This window comes from Henckelia pumila, chromosome 2 (genome assembly GCF_033568475.1).
Source record: "Henckelia pumila isolate YLH828 chromosome 2, ASM3356847v2, whole genome shotgun sequence".
NCBI classification, from domain to species: domain Eukaryota; kingdom Viridiplantae; phylum Streptophyta; class Magnoliopsida; order Lamiales; family Gesneriaceae; genus Henckelia; species Henckelia pumila.
In genome coordinates, this window is record NC_133121.1 from 123253425 (window position 1) to 123271982 (window position 18558).

At 35.4% G+C, this 18558-nt stretch overlaps 3 protein-coding genes across 4 annotated transcripts; 2 read left to right on the forward strand and 1 right to left on the reverse strand.

Moving 5' to 3' along the window:
* Positions 1–5691: 5691 nt before the first annotated feature.
* On the forward strand, positions 5692–8707 carry LOC140880768 (uncharacterized). 2 transcript variants are annotated; one of them, XM_073285507.1, is made up of 4 exons: positions 5692–6243; positions 6556–6939; positions 7544–8119; positions 8256–8707. In XM_073285507.1, the coding sequence occupies exons 1-4, from the start codon at positions 5785–5787 to the stop codon at positions 8385–8387; spliced, it is 1551 nt and encodes a 516-aa protein (XP_073141608.1). In that variant the 5' UTR covers positions 5692–5784; the 3' UTR covers positions 8388–8707. The 2 variants fall into 2 exon arrangements, with proteins under 2 accessions (XP_073141608.1, XP_073141609.1); XM_073285508.1 differs by having other exon boundaries at positions 8245–8419.
* A 402-nt stretch (positions 8708–9109) lies between these two features.
* On the reverse strand, positions 9110–11066 carry LOC140882101 (V-type proton ATPase 16 kDa proteolipid subunit). The gene is made up of 3 exons (XM_073287855.1): positions 10920–11066; positions 10549–10834; positions 9110–9628 (listed from the first exon to the last, which is right to left on the reverse strand). Exons 1-3 carry the CDS (start codon positions 10996–10998, stop codon positions 9496–9498), a joined length of 498 nt encoding a protein of 165 aa, XP_073143956.1. The 5' UTR covers positions 10999–11066; the 3' UTR covers positions 9110–9495.
* Positions 11067–13420: 2354 nt separating this feature from the next.
* Positions 13421–16603, forward strand: LOC140878325 (uncharacterized). Its single transcript, XM_073281928.1, has 2 exons — positions 13421–16103; positions 16178–16603. The coding sequence occupies exons 1-2, from the start codon at positions 13421–13423 to the stop codon at positions 16531–16533; spliced, it is 3039 nt and encodes a 1012-aa protein (XP_073138029.1). The 3' UTR covers positions 16534–16603.
* Positions 16604–18558: the final 1955 nt, after the last annotated feature.

The window sequence follows — 18558 nt, forward strand, 5'->3', positions numbered from 1 at the left end:
AAAACTACTTGTTCATCATTCAGTCTCAACACCAACTCTCCTCTCTCAACATCAATCAACGCCCTACTAGCAGCAAGAAAAGGACGTCCTAAAATCAGAGGCACCTCTAAATCCTCCTCCATGTCAAGAATAACAAAATCTACAGGATAAATAAATTGATCCATCTTGACTAAGACATTCTCCACTATCCCCCTCGGGTATTTAATAGATCCATCAGCAAATTTAAGGGAGATAGAAGCAGGTTCTATATTTTCAACACCTAGTTTTCGAGCAATAAAATATGGCATTAAATTTATACTCAATCCTAGATCACACAACACATTATCAAAAGACAAACTTCCAATATGACAGAGTATAGAAAAAATCCCTGGATCATGAAATTTTGTTGGAAGCTTCTTTTGCAACACCGCCGAGCACTCCTCCTTCATTGTGACTTGCGTAAGATCAGTTAATTTCTTCTTATTTTTCAGCAAGTCCTTCAAAAATTTAGCATATCTCGGCATCTGAGCTAAAGCATCTGCAAAAAGAATGTTAATATGCAGTTTCTTGAAAATTTCAAGAAACTTTTTAAATTGAGAATCAAATAACAGTTGCTTAGCTCTAAGGGGGGAAGGTAAAGCAGATATATCAACATTTTCATTAACTTCAAATTTTGAAGTCTTACCTTTCTTACCTGCCTTGGAGGACTTTTCAACACGCACATCCTCCATAACTTCTGCATTTTTCGGCCCCTCCATGGTCTCTTCTTCGTCCATCTGCTTTTCTGACTGTTCAGATTGTGATCTCGTCACTACCATAATTGCATTCACGCTTTTGGGATTGAGCTCAGTGTTGCTTGGTAGAGATCCAGTAGGACGATTTGACAATTGGGAAGCAATTTGACCCATCTGAATTTTCAACCTCTGCATCATAGCTTCTTGATTTTGTAAGCGAGCCTCAGTACCCGCCACATATTTCATCATTATTTCCTCGAAGCTCGGCTTCTTCTCCTCTTGCTTGGGCTGCCAGTTCTGATTATAATTGTTGTTGTAGGAGTTGTACGGTTGTCGTCCTTGATTTCCCATAAAATTTACAGCATCAACTTCAAAGTCTTCTTTCAGATTCCCTTGTGATGGCGCTGTTTTCATGAGTGCCACTTGATGTGTTAGAGCGTCGATCTTAGCATTCAGGGCCATCAAAGCATCGACCTCTAGAACTCCGGCCTTCTTTTCCTTCTTTACATCCGACCATCCAATGTTACTCTCCACCATATTTCCAATGATCTCTCAGGCTTTAGCTGGCGTCTTCCTGAATAAGCATCCATTAGCAGCAGCATCCAGCATAGATCGAACCGACTGATCGGTTCCGTTGTAGAATGTCTGGGTCTACTGGCTTTGAGTAAGATTATGCTGAGGACATGTCTTCAACATCTTTTTGAACCTGGTCCACGCCGCATGTAGAGATTCTCCCTCATTTTGTTGAAAGATATAATATCAGATAATAACTTAGCCATCTTCGTAGGAGGGAAGTATTTCTGTAGGAATTCTTGGACAAGACCCGTCCAAGTAGTAATACAACCAGTCGGCAGATCATCGAGCCACTCCAAGGCTTCGCACTGTAGAGAGAATGGGAATAACCGCAGTCTCACTGCATTAGATGTTACCCCATTGAACTTGAATGTGTCGCAGATCGACAAGAATCGCTCCAGATGAGCGTAAGGATCCTCAGTAGAAGTGCCTCCAAACCGTGCTTGAAGTTGGATCATCTGAATAGTGGAGGGTTTAAGCTCAAAGCTGTTCGCCTCAACAGCGGGGCAAACGATGTTGGATCCATAACCTTCAACCGGAGGCCTAATAAGATCCCAAACAGTGCGGTTGTCAACTTCTTCTGCCATCTCTTCCTCAAACTCAGAACTAAGTTCCATATTAAGATCTCTCTTAGCACAACGAATTTTTCTGAGTGTGCGTTCTATCTCCAAGTCGAGTGGTAGGAGATTTTTAAAAAATCTAGATCGACGCATGCACTAGCAGACGAGTACCTGACAAACAAAAATAAAATAAAAAAATTCAAAAATTTTATTAAATAAAAAAAAAACAGTCTAATCTCAAGAGAAATAAAAATTCTGATATCATAAACAGTCCCCGGCAACGGTGCCAAAAACTTGACCGCGTTAATCGGTGTGAATAAATTCAACTGCCAAACGTACCAGGTTAAGTAATAATATAGTGGACAAAGGTTCAAGTGTCGAACCCACAGGAACTGTAAAAATATGATTACCAAAATATATTTATTTATACTTAATCTAGACTAATCAAAAATATCGATTTCAGATTTTAACTAATAATTAAAAATTGCAATTAAAATTTAATTAATTAAAACACAACGGAAGACTTTGGATTACTTAAAATTTGGAAAAAGCTTCGATCAAAGACACACATAGGTACCAGATAATTCATGTAACAAGCAGTCAATCTAAGATATCAAACTTAATTGTAATTCACGGGAATTTTCCTAATTTGTTCGAATGACTATTTCTAGAACAATCAAACCTATTCAAATATTGATGAACTAATCTTTCGTAATTCTAATCAAATTTGAATGCATAAATTGCTGTGAAAATTCAGTAAAAACCTAAACCGCATAATTAAACCAAATTCTATTTCTAGTCAGTTTTACACTATGTTGATTATCGAAGTGATCAAAATCGAGACCTCCTCTGTCGACTTGGATTCGATTAACAAGCAAACAAATAACTGGCCAAGAAATTTGTAAGACAAATATAAATTCGATAATTAATAAAATAAAATCAAGTCTAAAAATCTCAAATAAACAAACGAGTTTTCTACATAAATTGTCTGGCCCAATCACGTGGGCTTGATCGAAAAAAAAAACTACTCAATAAATAAAATCATGATTAAACAAGGTTTTTAATCATCAAAAGTAAAAATAAAATAAAAGAAAAGAAGAAGAAATCTTCTCCCAAGCCTGGTAGCAGTAGCCGCCTCCTCTTCTCCGTTGAAATTTTGGAACCCTTAAAATTAATTAAGATTTTCTATTTATAGTGCCCGAATCCCGTAATAATTAAATTCCTTGCAAAATAATATTTTTTCTCGGAAATTTTGCTCTTTGCGACACACGCGCGCGCCTGAAAAAGACCTCGCGCGCACGCAGCTTTAGAAACCAGTGGCCTCACGTCTCTCGCGCTTGTGCACGGTGTCATCGCTCTCGCGCGCGTCTTCATCAAATTTTCTGAAATTTTGTACTGCGCTCGAGCGCACTATGGCCCTCGCGCGCGCGCGTTTTCTAATTCCTGAATCTGCGCGATAGCGCAACATACTTGCGCTAATTTCTTCCCAGCTTGCGCGATTGCGCCTTGTCAAGCGCTGAACTCATCTCTTTAGCGCCAAACACAATCCTTGATGCGCGATTGCGCCTTCTCCATGTTTGTTTGCGCCTATTGTTGTGCAAACGCGCAACAACTCTCACCATCAGCGCAACCTTCAACCTGCTCCGAGCGACGATTTTGAAAAATTTATATCTTGAGTTCTAGCCGTCGGATTGACCTGAAATTTGGACTGCAGCTTCAAAACACCTTGAACTTCATTCTGAACAGTGGAGATCGGATTTGGATCTTTCTAAAATTAAATATGATTTTTAGATCAAGGCTGCTCCGTAATTAACTCTCCAAAAATCCATTTTCCTACAAAATTAAGCGGAGGAGTGAAATACACACACATGAACTAAAACACATAAAAACACATAAAAACAATATGAATGCACACAAAATTATATATAAAAATATCACAAATTAATGCATACAAAATGCACTTATCAGTGACCTCGTAAGGTCTCATGGATATTGATTTTATAAGGTGGATTATTGACTTAATTTGATCTATCCATCTCACGAGATCGTCTTACAGGAACCTACTTGTTTTTCGTCACACGTCTCTTGGCTTGATATTGTCTGATATTGGAATATGAAAAATAGGATGCCGATTTTGAGACCCACACAAAGCTATTTTCTCGGAGATTTAACGAAAACAAATAAATATCTTTCGCACAAGACTGTATTTTGTATAATTTTGTATTTTTAATCACATAACTCCTATGAGATAATTTTGCGGATCAATTTGTGAGAGAGATCACCTATTCGATCCAATCTATGAAAACATATTGTTTTTTTTTCATGTAAATATGAATTGGATGGATCCATATCAAATATATCATATGTGAGACGACCTCACAAAAAATCTACTCCTTTTTTATTTTGCCCGAACAAATATTTTTATTTCATTCGATAGTTGATATGAAAAATAAAATCCAAAACTTACTAGCACAAAATTTTTCTCGATTTTACTTGAACATTATTCAAATTCAAATTATCATATCACTCATTAAAAAACTATTATAAAACATAATAAAATTCATTAGAAAATATTTAAAATAAAAAAAATCTCCAACTCACATTTTAGTGTAATCTATATTTTTAAATATAAAATCAATATGCATGGATACATCATGTGTTATTATAGGATGTTAGTTACTAAACAAAACACCGTGGTCTAAAACGGATAAACAGATTTGATGCGTATGCGTATTTTATATACGAGGTCAGTTGGAATAGATTAAAATAGTTTTTAATTCGTTTTCAAGCAACTCAATCCAATTTTTATGTGGATGTTTGCTTTTGTTCGAGCCAATTAAGAGCGATAATTAGGTTCCAATTTGAACATATTAAATCTGACCATATTCGGATTGGTTGATTGTTTGGCAAATAAGTATAGAAAAATAGCTACTTTATTAAATTTGAATGTTCATTTTTTATTATACAATCACAATATATTAGCTTCCATATGCCTTTATTTTTAAAAAATATTGATTGAAAAGTAACTATTTTTTTTTAAAAAAATTATCTAATATAATTTTTCAAGAATATTTTTTTGACAAATAAACATCCAAGACATAAAAAAAATAAATATAGTCATTCATTTCAAAATACATTTAGGATATTACCTCATAGTAAATTACTAAATTTAATGCACCATTGCATTAAAAAAAAATCATGTGAGATCAAAAGACAACACATGTTTGGATAGATAATATATTGATTCTGCAATGATGACAAATTGACAATAACCGGTAACCTAAATATAACATAATTTTCCAGTATAATATGGAGCTACACTATATGTTTTTATCATACGATAAGTATGGAACTCGCGTGTAAATATCTATTTAAAAAAAAAATTTCGAGATACTAATCTTATAATAGAGTAAATAAAATTGTATTTGGAATGAGTCAATTGAATCCATGATTTCGAATTTAATTTTTAATTGTTAATTAATTAAATTAGTTAAATATATAACACTTTAATATATTGTAATCGTACTAATTATAATGTACTGAAATACGCATCCAATTTGTGAAAATTTGAAATCCACTAGGATTATAGAATAAGCAAAGGGGTGAATCTGTTTTTTGTTTTTTAAAAATAAATTATCTAAACAATAAAAATAAAAATATATTTACCATGGATTTTTTTTGGGTTTTTTTGAAGATACCATGGATCTCGAATCCCTAACTCCGAACATGGCTAAAAGTATAGGCCTAGCTAAATGGGCTGGGCTGGACAAATTTAACTGGACTCAGATCCAATTAGAGAGAGGATTTTATCACCCTCGAAACTTCAGCTCCAGGGTTTAAGCGTTCCCACTTCATACACCAAACCCTAATTTTTGTAAGATTTTCGTTCCCTGTTCTTCGATTTCGAACGCAAGAAAGTTAAGATATCAGAGTGATAGATGGGGAAGAAAAAGAAATTCATCGACAAGAAGAAGTCCGCGACATTCCATCTCCTGTCCAGAGACACATCTGACCCGAATTACACTTCCGATACCTCTGGTGACCGGGTCTTCGTGCGGGTCGACAATAATGGCTACCCACTCGACACTTTGGATGGAGACGGAGTGCCCAAGGACGAAGTATCTCTCAGGAATCCTAATTCGATTTTCGCAGATGCCACGGAAGATTGTGGTGGCGATTGCGAGGATGGGAATTATGATTCTCGGGGATCTAGGAATCACAAGGAGCACAGTGCGGCGTTACCTGATCATGTGCGAAAGGAGATTCTGGAGCTGGGGTTTCCGGATGATGGGTACGATTATTTGATTCACTTGCGGGAGATCAAGAATAGGGGCGGCGGTTCAACTTACTACGATAATCCCAAGGCTAGCTCCACGCAGCTCCCTCGAGACGTGAAGGTAAATAGACTAAATATTTTTCTATTTCTATTTACAGTTTACTAAAAGTATCGATATTAGAGTGTTGGATTCTTTCATTATTTGTTTTTAACAATGTGTTTTGTTAAGTTCGTGCATATATTTTTTTTTTATGATTCTATGAATTGCGATTTTTTTGTGAAGGGGTATTTGTTCGGTGTTAAAAACAACTTTCATAATGACAATTAGTTGATCATTGTTTCTCTATGACTTCAAAAATTAAAAGATTTTGTTTTTCTTGGCTACATCATTTACACTATATTTATTTCTTCATTTGCTTGTATTACTTGATAGGCCTATGATTCTTCTAGGGTTGAGGTTCACAAGATAAATGATGTTTCTGTCGAGAAATCAATCTATGGTGTTGCCGCTAAGACAATTGGTGTGAGACTACAGAAAGTCTTAGATGCTGATGTGGCAGCCATGCTTGATGACAGTGACTCGTCCAAGTTTGGATCTGATGTCGAGGACCTGGAAGAGGATTTCGTTGTCATAGCAAATCTCTTAGAAGGAGCAGGTGATGACGATATTGATGCACAGTTAAACCCTGCAGGGGGACTAATGGCTGATCACATGGAAAGTGGTAATTTAGGTGTGCCGGAAAATGTGGATTCTAATTCGGGCGTAGTTGATGAGAAGCCAAGAATTCGACGGCCTTTGGATGAGCAGTTTGACTTGGTGAGTGTTGTTTTTCATTTCCTTAAAGTACGTGTGTCATTTGTTGCTATTGTGAGGTTCAATAAAATGAAACTTGGGATTTCACTTTTTTCAAGTGAGAGCTCTGAACCAAGAGACAAAAAAACTAGTCATTATACTATATTTTATTCATAGTTATTATAGATGCAAGTCACTGTGAGGCGCACGATTGGTGGATGAGGTAAGGGGTAGCATTGTTGTCCCCCTCTTAAGAGTTTGAATGGATTTTAGTTTTGGCTATCTTTTGATTGGTATATGCTTTATTAACTATAGAACAATATTACAAAAATATTTACCAAAGTGGCTATTTTAATGCATTTAAGTTGCTAAGACACTCATCATGTCAAGGCATGCCTTTCCACTCGAGGTTGTGTCATGCCTTGCACCACATATCGCCGCGTTCTGCACAACAGAACTGTACTCCATATGTGTAGTTTTGTAGATTCTACAAAGCAACTGAAGTTGGCTCCTTTGCGGATAGGAGCTACATAGTATACAGATTTTTGGTTGTGGCATGTATTGTGATAGAAAACTTCTGCCGTCTTACTTTTAAAATTTATCATAATGCTGATGGTATTTCAAACAGCTTGAACTTGAGGAATATGCCTCTGACAACGAAGAACACGGTGACTACTCGGACGAGGAAGAAGAGTTTCAGGAATCCCTCGTGGAAAAACTCAATTTTGCTTTCAAGGACCATCCTTCTGACCTCTTGCATGGTGCCAAGGGAATAGATGATGTTGAGTCACCCGAATCAACTGCAGATGTGATTCGCCGGTGCAAGGAATATGCTGTTGAATATGAAGGGGAAAATGAAAATAAAAGGGAGGAAATATTTGTTGAAAGTAGCGATGAGTCAGAAGTGTGGGATTGTGAAAGTATCCTTTCTACTTATTCAACTCTTGACAATCATCCTGGTAAAATTGGAGCGCCAGAGGCGAGGAGGAAGAAGAGGCTAGATGAAACCATATTTGGCGCTTCGAACACACAAGTGATTGCTCTGAAAGGAAAAGAAAAGATTCCTGTAGATTATTTACCTCACGGTAGAAAACATGTTGAACAGAAATCAAATGATGAGAAAGATGCTAATTCTAATAGAGCTGCACTTCAGAAGAGGAAACCGCACGGTCAAGAGTCAAAGGAGGAAAAGAAAGAAAGGAAGGTAGTATACAATTGTGAAGTCAACATTATAATTGATAAATATCCTTGCATTTTCAATTGCTTGACTTTGTTATTTAATCTCGATGGCTTCACATGTTTTCTCAATTTCTTGGTTTGGTTGATAAGTTCTTTTGCAGATTGCTGTGAAATTGGAACGACGTGAGGCAAGGCAGAGGAAAAAAGAAATGAAAGGCCTCTACAAATCGGAAGCCCAGAATGCTCAAAAAGTCGCAGCTTTCACTGGTCCCTCGTCGATTCATCTGATGTGAACAACACACTTTTTTTTTTGCCATTGGGTCTTCGTTTAGCTGTTTCAAACCTCTACTTGATTTTGATTTATTAAATTTTAAATAAGATGATAAATTATCATTTTGTTCTTTTAAAAAATTAATAAATTTGAATAAAATTGTTATTTAAGATAATATAGTAATTTAAGTTCAATCAAATAAATTGAGGTAAGATAAATATTTATCCATAGATTAATAACAGTCTTAGTCCTTATATTGATGGTAGACCATGCCTTGTAACAACCTGAAAGAATCTATAGAATGACAACCCTTTCTGTCGTGGAAGAAAGAAAGCATCACATCGCAATCTTCCATTGTTGGAGGAACTCAAATGTCATTGTATTTTATCGTTGTAATGTATACATTCTTTTTTATTTATTTTTACATATGCTCGATGGGCTCAAACCCAATTTGATGGATTTATTCAAATCAAAATATAAATTTTCATCGAAGATTGCCTTCCAATTGGTATTTGACAATGTGTTTGAATGCCAAGGGGTCGCTAACTAAACAGCATTTGAAATTACTGCATGACTTTTATATAAAAATGTGATGGGGTGAGGTTAAGTCAAGGTCAAAAATACTACGATCCAGTATTACAAAAGTTAAAAATTACCTGTCTAGCTTTAACCAGGAAGAAATGAATTATTTGTAAACTGGAAATTCATATAATATGTAGAAACTACAACCGAGAACAGAGTGACTGAGCCATATATATTATAACATAGACAAATTTACAAAAAGATGATCAACACGGATTGCCGATACTTCCGTAGGAATGCGTAACACCAAAGAGTAACATGAGTTTTGTGGTATGAAATCGAAAACAATATCACGGGCAATGGCTTTACACAAACCAAATCTGGTTGTTCCAAGTAAATATACCATAAAATACAAAGGTTCTCATGTCTCACCTAAAATTTATCCACACATATCAACCGATCTAGATTCTTCTGGCCAAGAAATTCTCCAACTCCCAAGCATAGCACAACAGATTGAGTCATGAAAACATCCACACGTAAACTACGATTGGAGGGCAAATAGATTTATGATTCATACTTGGTACAAGAATTGAGGAGACAGAAGTCCTTTATTCTGCTCTCGACTGACCAGCGCGGGAAGAGAGGATGATACCCACGATGAGACCATAAAGAGCCAAGGCTTCAGCAAAAATGAGTATCAGAATCATTCCAACAAATAGCTTTGGTTGTTGGGCATTGGCTCTGTCACATATAATAGGGTGAGAATGATTATTACCGCATTCTATGAATAGTTAAACAGGCAATCCAAAAGAATGAAACCAATAATATAGAAAGTTATGTGATGAAAAGTAGATGAAGGATAAATCAAATGGATAGAATCTCTCTTCATGACAGATACTGAACTATGAGATCAAATGATTACGGAGCAAAGATGCACCGGCTCACATCGCCTAACACCTCAAGATTCAAGAAAAATAAGTGAAATTCAGGAATGATCCAAAACACACTCAAAATTGTCAATATCCAGATTAATTTTCTTTCACACACTTCATTTTTATATCACTCGCACATCCTATTGCTGCTCCTTACCAAAAAATAAATTCACTTCCAATTCATGATCTAGTACCTTACTTGGTACACTGGAGGAAGTCCCTTGAAAGTACTAAAGATATATAATGAAAAACAACTAATTCATAATTAGATACAAAAAACACATGAACAAATTTAAGGAAGAGTGGAAGGGAGTATTCTATGAAACATAGATCAAATAGCAGATGGAAATAAAAAACAAATCCACAATCTTTTGTCAGTGTTAACAATTTACAATGCCATGGATTCCAGATAGGCTCGATGCAGCAAAATCAGAGTCAATATATCAATTTACCAATTACCAGTAAAAAGTCATAACTAAACAATTGTCTGTCAAAGCCAACGACCACACCCCAACTCTGCATCCAAGATCTTATCAAATGTCAAATTTTCAATAACAAAATCACGTTCATTCACTGTCACATTTACACCAAGTTCATCATAAAAAATTAGTCTCAGTGTCCCACTCTAATTAACTGAGCATCGCACAGATCTACAGTCATTCACAAAAACAGAGAAGCATATAATTACATTAGAAAAAGTAGACTTTTTTATTTGGGAAAAAAGTTCACCTAACACCAGCATCTCCGACGATTCCGATGGCCATACCAGCAGCAAGCCCAGCAAGACCACAAGAGAGACCAGAAGAAAGATGTGCATATCCATCAAACAAGTAGTAAGACTTGGCCTTAGGGTTAATTCCGGTGCTAATGATCACGGCAATAATCAATCCATAAATACCCAAAACACCAGCCATAACCACCGGAACGATAGACTTCATCACCAGCTCCGGCCGCATGACACCCATCGACGCCACGCCTACGCCGCTCTTCGCCGTACCATACGCAGCTCCCATACCTAACAATTAAAAAAGAAGAAATTATTAAAGTTGGGTGATATTAGCCTCAGATCTGGATGGAGTGGAGGATCATGGAAAGCTTACAGGAGAAGACGAGGGCGGCGGCGGCGCCGAGGAAGCCGAAAAACGGCGCCGTTTCATCTCCGCTAAAGGTTGACGACATTTTGCGCAGAGATTGGATCCCCAGAGATATCCTTATTTGCGCGAGAGAGACTAGAAGAGTTGGGCCACACTACATAAATCGTATGTTTTAAGTATCATTTCCCGAAGGCCCGTTTCATCCAAATAAATTAAATGGACTTGGATGAGTTCTATGTTTGGGCTTTGTTTTATGGACCATCATTTTATTTTTTTGACGAGTTTATGGACCCCCTTTTCATATATTATTTTTTCCAAGATAAAACAATAAATTTTACTAATTATATTTTATAACTGTGTATGAATGTCCAAACGAGGATATGACGAATGATCAAAATTTCGATTTTCTCTATCAACAATTTCTTAATCATTGTGGATTTCAAATTATTATATATATATAGAGTTTTTTTCAAGTGCTCACCTATCATGCCCACCACCATGCCCACCAATGATGTGGCACTATTCTATTGGACCTACAGTTTATCACATATTTATCACATCCAATAGAATAGTACCACATCATTGGTGGGTATGGTGGTGGGTATAGTAGGTGGACACTTGAAAAAAACTCAGTTATATAAATATAATTTTTTTTTAAAAAAAATTTATTTTTAAAACTCAAATCCTATGAAATCCCACGAAATCCGATCAATTTCATAAGATTTTAAGTAAAATATCATCAAATTTCAATCTATTTTGAAATTTCATTTGACGAAACACTAAAATTGTATTTCTAATTCCAAATCCCATGCAAATCCTTCATTCCAAACACAACGATCACATATAATGAAAACTCCCATGGCCATCCTATAATAAAAAGCGGAAAAAAGAAAGGAGAAGATCAAAGCCTAAAGTCATGCATGATCAATGAAAAAGAATTTCCACGAAAGTGAATGATCACAACCCCCCATACAAGCAACTTTGATTTTCCAACTACGTTAATGTATAAACTAAAAACTAAAGTGGACTAAGATAGTGTTTGGGAGAGCTTCTAGGAAGCACTTCTCAACTTTTTCTTCATAAAATTTTAAGATTTTGTGAAATTTTGTAAAGGAAAAGTTGAGAAGTACTTTCTAGAAACTTTCTCAAACACTACCTAAACCAGTTCGATATGATTTTTTTTTTTACAATTAATGTTTATTTTTTTTAAAATAAAAAACTAATAAAAAATAAAAAAGTCATTGGACTTAAAATTGGTTCAAAATGAAGGCGGAATATTAAGCTTGAACCGAGTGTTTTATATCATGTTCATCTCTCACACCTAATCGTTGGAGATGTTGAAAGAGTTGAATTACATTAACGTATCATCTTAAAATTTGACCCCATTGTCATCGCATTAAGATAGTGTTTTAAATTTTTTTTAAGAAGTATTTCTCAGTTTTTCATTCATTTAAACTTTGATATTTGATGCATAAAATTTAAATTTTCTGTGTGATAACGTAAAAATTGTATTATGCAAACTACAAGTCTAAGTCATGGTCGACACGATTGGTTCTTCCACTAACGTCATTGTTTAAACCCCCATAGAAGCCACTATGATTTTCCTAAGACTTGTGTTTGGGTTTAAAAGCTAGAACAGGAAAAACGTTTTTTTTTAAAAAAAATAAAAATAATAAAATTTGAAAGTGCATATAATTTTATATTGAGTTATTTGTACCAAACATCTCTGTGAAATATTGAAAATGCACACTTCTCCCCTGTGAAATTTTAATAGGCATCTTCAATCCTGACTTTTTAAAAAATTAGTACACTCGCCCTAGTCGCATGAGGGGCGCGTGCGCAACAATCACTCATCTGAAGGGGCGAGTGTGCTAATTTTTTAAAAAGTCAGGGTTGAAGATGCCTATTAAAATTTCACACGGAAAAACGTGTATTTTCAATATTTCACAAGGATATTTGATGCAAATAACTCATTTTATATTAATTGGATAAGGTTTTTAGTGCTTTGAAAAGTTCTTAATTAAGTTACCATCAGTGTTTTTTTAAAAAATCCCTAGCTTTTCAACTCCTTCTCTATTAATGGAACACAAAAACTCTTCGAGATGTTTATCTTGTGAGACCAATTTCTTACTCAATCAAAATCATGAAAATTTTTTTTATTCAAAATATTATTTTTCATTTTATATTTGAATCTGATCGATATCAAAATATTACTTTTCATCCTACATTTCGACTTCAAGTTCACTCACGTACACTGAAAATTTATTTAAGCTTGTTCCGAGTTACATATTTTTAAATATAATTGATTACTGTTTCAAAAAAATAAAAATAAATATATATATATATATATATATATATATATATATATAATTGATTACAAGAATATTCAAATAATTGGAGTTAATTTATAATTTTATCATGGGAGTCTATATATATGTACGTACCAGAGTGCATTTGATCATAGAGCAATACAGAAGAATTCATAGATATCGCCCCGGCCACTATAAATGGCGAAGTCTCTTGCTGCTAGCATTATAGTTTGCTCAATATTGGGGTTGTTTTATTCCACAAAAACAACTCCATTTGCATGTTCAAGCAATGAAACTGATTTACATGCACTGCTAGCCTTGAAAGCTGCGGTTTTTGATCCACTAGGTGCTCTGAACTCGTGGAATGACACGCGAGATTACTGCCGTTGGAGTGGCGTTATTTGCGGTTCCGAGCACCGCGATAGAGTTGTGGAAATAAACCTCATGTCTCGAGGTTTGTTGGGATCTCTTTCTCCCCATGTAGGCAATCTCTCGTTTCTCAAGAAAATCAATCTCCAAAACAATAGCTTCCATGGTCAAATTCCCCAACAGATTGGTCTCTTGAGGCGCCTGGAGTTTGTTGAATGCAGTAATAATTCCTTTGGTGGGGAAATACCGAGAAATCTATCCCGGTGTTCTAATCTTGTTTATCTCAACTTGATCGACAATAGACTCAGGGGAAGTATTCCAGCTGAGCTCGGCTTTCTGCGCAAACTCGAGCAACTCGGGTTATCAAAGAACAATCTTTCTGGGACTATTCCACCTTTTCTTGGCAATCTAACGTCTCTGGAAAAACTCTCTTTGATGTGGTGTGGTGGCTTGAGTGGAGAAATTCCCGAGTCACTTGTTCAACTCCGGAGCCTAAAATATTTGATTTTAGCTGATAATAGTTTATATGGTGGAATTCCTTCTGGTCTTTTCAATATATCCACCCTACTTGTTTTTGGTGTGAGTGGCAATCAACTTCAAGGGACTATGCCTTTTAACATAGGCATCACACTTCCTAATTTGAGGGAGCTTTACTTGGGAAACAATCAGTTTAGTGGAGTAGTTCCTGTTTCACTCTCAAATGCAACTTTCCTTGAACATGTATCCTTTTACTCCAATAGCTTCAAGGGGCATATGCCAAAAGAGCTTGGAAGGCTTTCAAATCTTCGAGTCCTAATTGCTTCAGATAATCTTATTCAAGATGATATAAGTTTCGTTTCATCATTCACAAATTGCACAAAACTCAGATATTTTGGAGTTGGAGATAACATGTTACATGGTTCCTTGCCGGATTCTATGGCTAATCTTTCTAGTCAAATTGAGGAACTAGAGATTTCTGGAACTCAAGTACATGGAAAACTTCCTCCAGGTATTGGAAATCTTTTCGGTCTTTTTCGACTTTTACTAAATGACAACAATCTTGAGGGTGCCATTCCTTTTAGCATCGGGGGGGTTTCAAATCTTCAAGCGCTTTACTTAGAAGGAAACAGATTCACGAGTTCGATACCGTATTCATGGGGAAACTTGACATTGTTAAATCACTTGCGCTTGGAAGGAAACAACTTGTCCGGAAGCATACCAAGGAGTTTGGGTAATTGCACCAGATTGCTATCCTTAAATCTTGCAAATAACAATCTTGGTGGCTCCATACCTCCACAGATCATGAATCTTTCCTCCCTTTCTATTTTCTTTATTCTATCTGGCAATGACTTCACAGGTTCTATCCCAACTGAAGTGGGCTCTTTTAAAAACCTTGCAAACTTGCACTTGTCAAATAACAGATTGTCAGGTCTAATTCCAGAAACTCTTGGCGGTTGCACTAGCCTGGGAAGCCTTCACCTTGAAGGTAATTTGCTTGAAGGTGAGATACCTCCAACACTTGGTGATTTGAAGGGTTTGCAAGATTTGGATCTTTCAAGAAATAATTTATCTGGTAGAATCCCAAATTTTCTGAGTAATCTAAATATAGAAAGCTTGAACCTATCATTCAATAGGCTCAGTGGTGAGGTTCCATTACAAGGAGTATTTAGAAACAAGACCAAAATTTCCCTAGAAGGAAATACAGGACTCTGTGGAGGAATCCTTGAGTTGAAACTTCCCCTCTGCCCTTCATCAAATTCCTCCACGAAACACTCGCCAAATTTGCTAAAAATCTTGATCCCATCGTTCATTGCTGGAGGCTTATGCATCACACTTTGCGTAAGCCTTTACATACATATTTATAGGAAAAAAATTGTCAAAGCAAACCAATCTTCTCTGATGTTATTTGATGGTGCTCAAATCATGAGGCTATCGTATCGAGATCTCTTCAAAGCCACCGGTGAATTCTCGGAATGTAATTTGGTTGGAGCTGGAAGATTTGGACGTGTTTATAAAGCCATTCTGGAGGATGGAAAGATGGTGGCGGTCAAAGTGCTTAATCTTTTTGTTGAAGGTTCATTCAAGAGTTTTTTAGCAGAATGCAATGCATTAAAAGGGATAAGACATAGAAACCTTTTGAAACTATTGAGCATTTGTGAAAGCATCGACTTTCAGGGGAATGAATTTAAAGCCTTGATTTATGAGTTCATGGCCGGTGGGAGTCTGGAAAAGTTGTTGTATTGCAACACAGAGCAAGAAGAAGAACACAATGAAGAATTCAGGAGCCTGGACTTGCTCGAAAGGCTCGATATCATCATCGACATTGCTCATGCACTCGAATACCTGCACAATGGCACTGATCTGCCCATAATCCATGGCGATCTTAAGTCGAGCAACATTCTTTTGGATCAAGATATGACCGCACATGTTGGCGATTTCGGACTGTCTAAGGTTGTTTCAAACATGTTCCCAACACCCGAAAGCAGCTGCAGCACAAATGGCATCAGAGGCACCTTAGGCTTTGTTCCTCCAGGTATTTATACAATTTGATTATGCCAAATGAAAGAAAATATATAAGTAATCATATTATTTCGAATTATTATCCAGAATACGGTACAAGTACACCAATGTCAATAAAAGGTGACGTCTACAGTTTTGGGATTCTTGTATTGGAAATCCTGACGGGAAGAAGACCAACAGATGAAGAATTCAAGGATAACCTAAATATCCACAATTTTGTTAGCAGTGCATTGCCATATCACGCTGCAGAAATTGTTGATCCCCTCATTAATCACGATGAATTTCAGATGAACGATGAGACGGACGAGTGTGTCGCGTCTATGCTAAGCATTGGAGTGGCATGTTCACGAGAAGTACCATCACATAGAATGCCTATGTCCGAGGTTGTTCGTGAAATATGTAAGATAAGAGATGAATATGCAGCTCGAGAATTGAGTACTTAAACGACTCTCGTTGTCATGTATGTAGCTTTGTTTTTTGTTTTTGTTTTATGTTTTAATGAGACTGTACAAAATATAAGATTTGAAGTCTAAAATTTGAACAATAATAACACTTTCAACATATATTTTGGTACTCAATATTATATATTAATACTATATTTTCAATTCCATAATTTCAATATTTTATAACCATTTTTCATCGGAGAAAAATATGTACGATAGCTGCTTTCGCGTGTTGGGAACATGTTAAAAGCAACCTCCGAAATCGCCAACATGGGCGGCAATAGTTTGATACAAAAGAATGTTGCTCGACTTAGGTAGTATTTGAGAGTGCTTCTATTAAAAACTTATCAGCTTTTCCTTCACAAAATCAAGTGCTACCTACAAACTCTTCCAAACACTACCGTAAGTTCGCCATGAATCATGGGAAGATCAGTGCCATTATGCAGGTATTCGAGTGCATGAGCAACCTCGATAATGATATCGAGCCTTCTGAGTAAGTTAAGGCCCCTCAATTCTGCACCGGCCATGAGCTCATAATCAAGGCTTAAAATTCATTCCCCTGAAAGTCGATGCTTTCACAAATGCTCAAAGGTTTCTATGTCTTACTCCTTTTAATGCAGTGCATTGTGCTAAAAAAAACTCTTGAATGAACCTTCAACAAAAAGATTAAGCACTTTGACCGCCACCGTCTTTCCATCCTCCAGAATGGCTTCATAAACACGTCCAAATTAATCGTCCAGAATTAGCGATGAATTCGACAGTGTTTGTTATATAAAGGAAAAATGTTGAGAAAATTCATCCATTTCCAAAATATGTGAGTGCACCTTGACAATTATTTTTCGAAATAGATGTACCATTCCAGTTAACTATTAACACAAAAAAAAACTCCAGATATTATTTTGCACACGTGTGGCAGTTCCTTATCTCAAATTTCTCCCACGCAACATCAGCTATCTCCAAAATCAGCTACGGCACCGTTTGCACACGTGTGGCAGTTCCGATCAAAAAATATTTATTTTCATTACAAGTATAACTCTAGTCTACCCGACAAAGTTGTACATTTTAACTTGCGAAATTAGCTAATTAAATTCTTCTGATTTGCAAAAAAATAAATAAATAAATAAAAGCATCTAAATAAACTCTGATTTTTTTAATTCAAACTTCAAATCCATCCGCAGGTTTGCAATTTTTTTCGCTTTCATTTACACAAACATCTTGCAAATCTAACTTTTAAAAAAAATTAAAAAATATAATAACATGGATGCCATTTTGAAGTTATGACATAATTCAAAGTGTAATTTGATTTCATTTATCACAGATATATTAAAATGTTGCATAAGAAAGAATATAAATTAAAATTTAAAGGTTGTCGGAGTTATTCAATTTGATCGGCGTCCCATTAACGTTCATGTTTGACGAAAGTACCATATATTTTATTTTAGTATATCTACTTATTTCGATGATAGAAATTTAAATCATTGAATTTTGAAAATTTGTCAAACCATAGAATTCAATTATTGTCCGTTTGATATTATCGTTACAGTGTAAGCTTTAAGAAAATATGGAAAAAAATATTCCCTGGGTAAAAATTTTCTTTCTTTATTTGTCAATTTTTTTAATGATTTAAGGAAAAAAATGATTAATTGTACAGATAATCTTATAGAGATAATTGGTCCTAAAAATCTGAAAATATGGATTTCACGATTATTTGAGCAAAATGTTGAATCTCATCCCGAATCTACTAAAAGATTGATGAAATATTCGATATCCTAATTGTTATTTTTATATTCAAATTTGTATTATTAATTGAATATGTATTTTTTATGTATTTTTTATATTTATGAGATTACTCCGTCTAATTCATACTTATCATGAAAAATAATATTTTTAACACGAGATTGGTATCATAAATTTAACTGATAATATCACGAGTGTTTTTTATTTATTATTTTATTCTCAATTGGTTGATTGGACATAATTTTTATATATATATATAAAAATACACACAAAAGTGCATACAAAAGT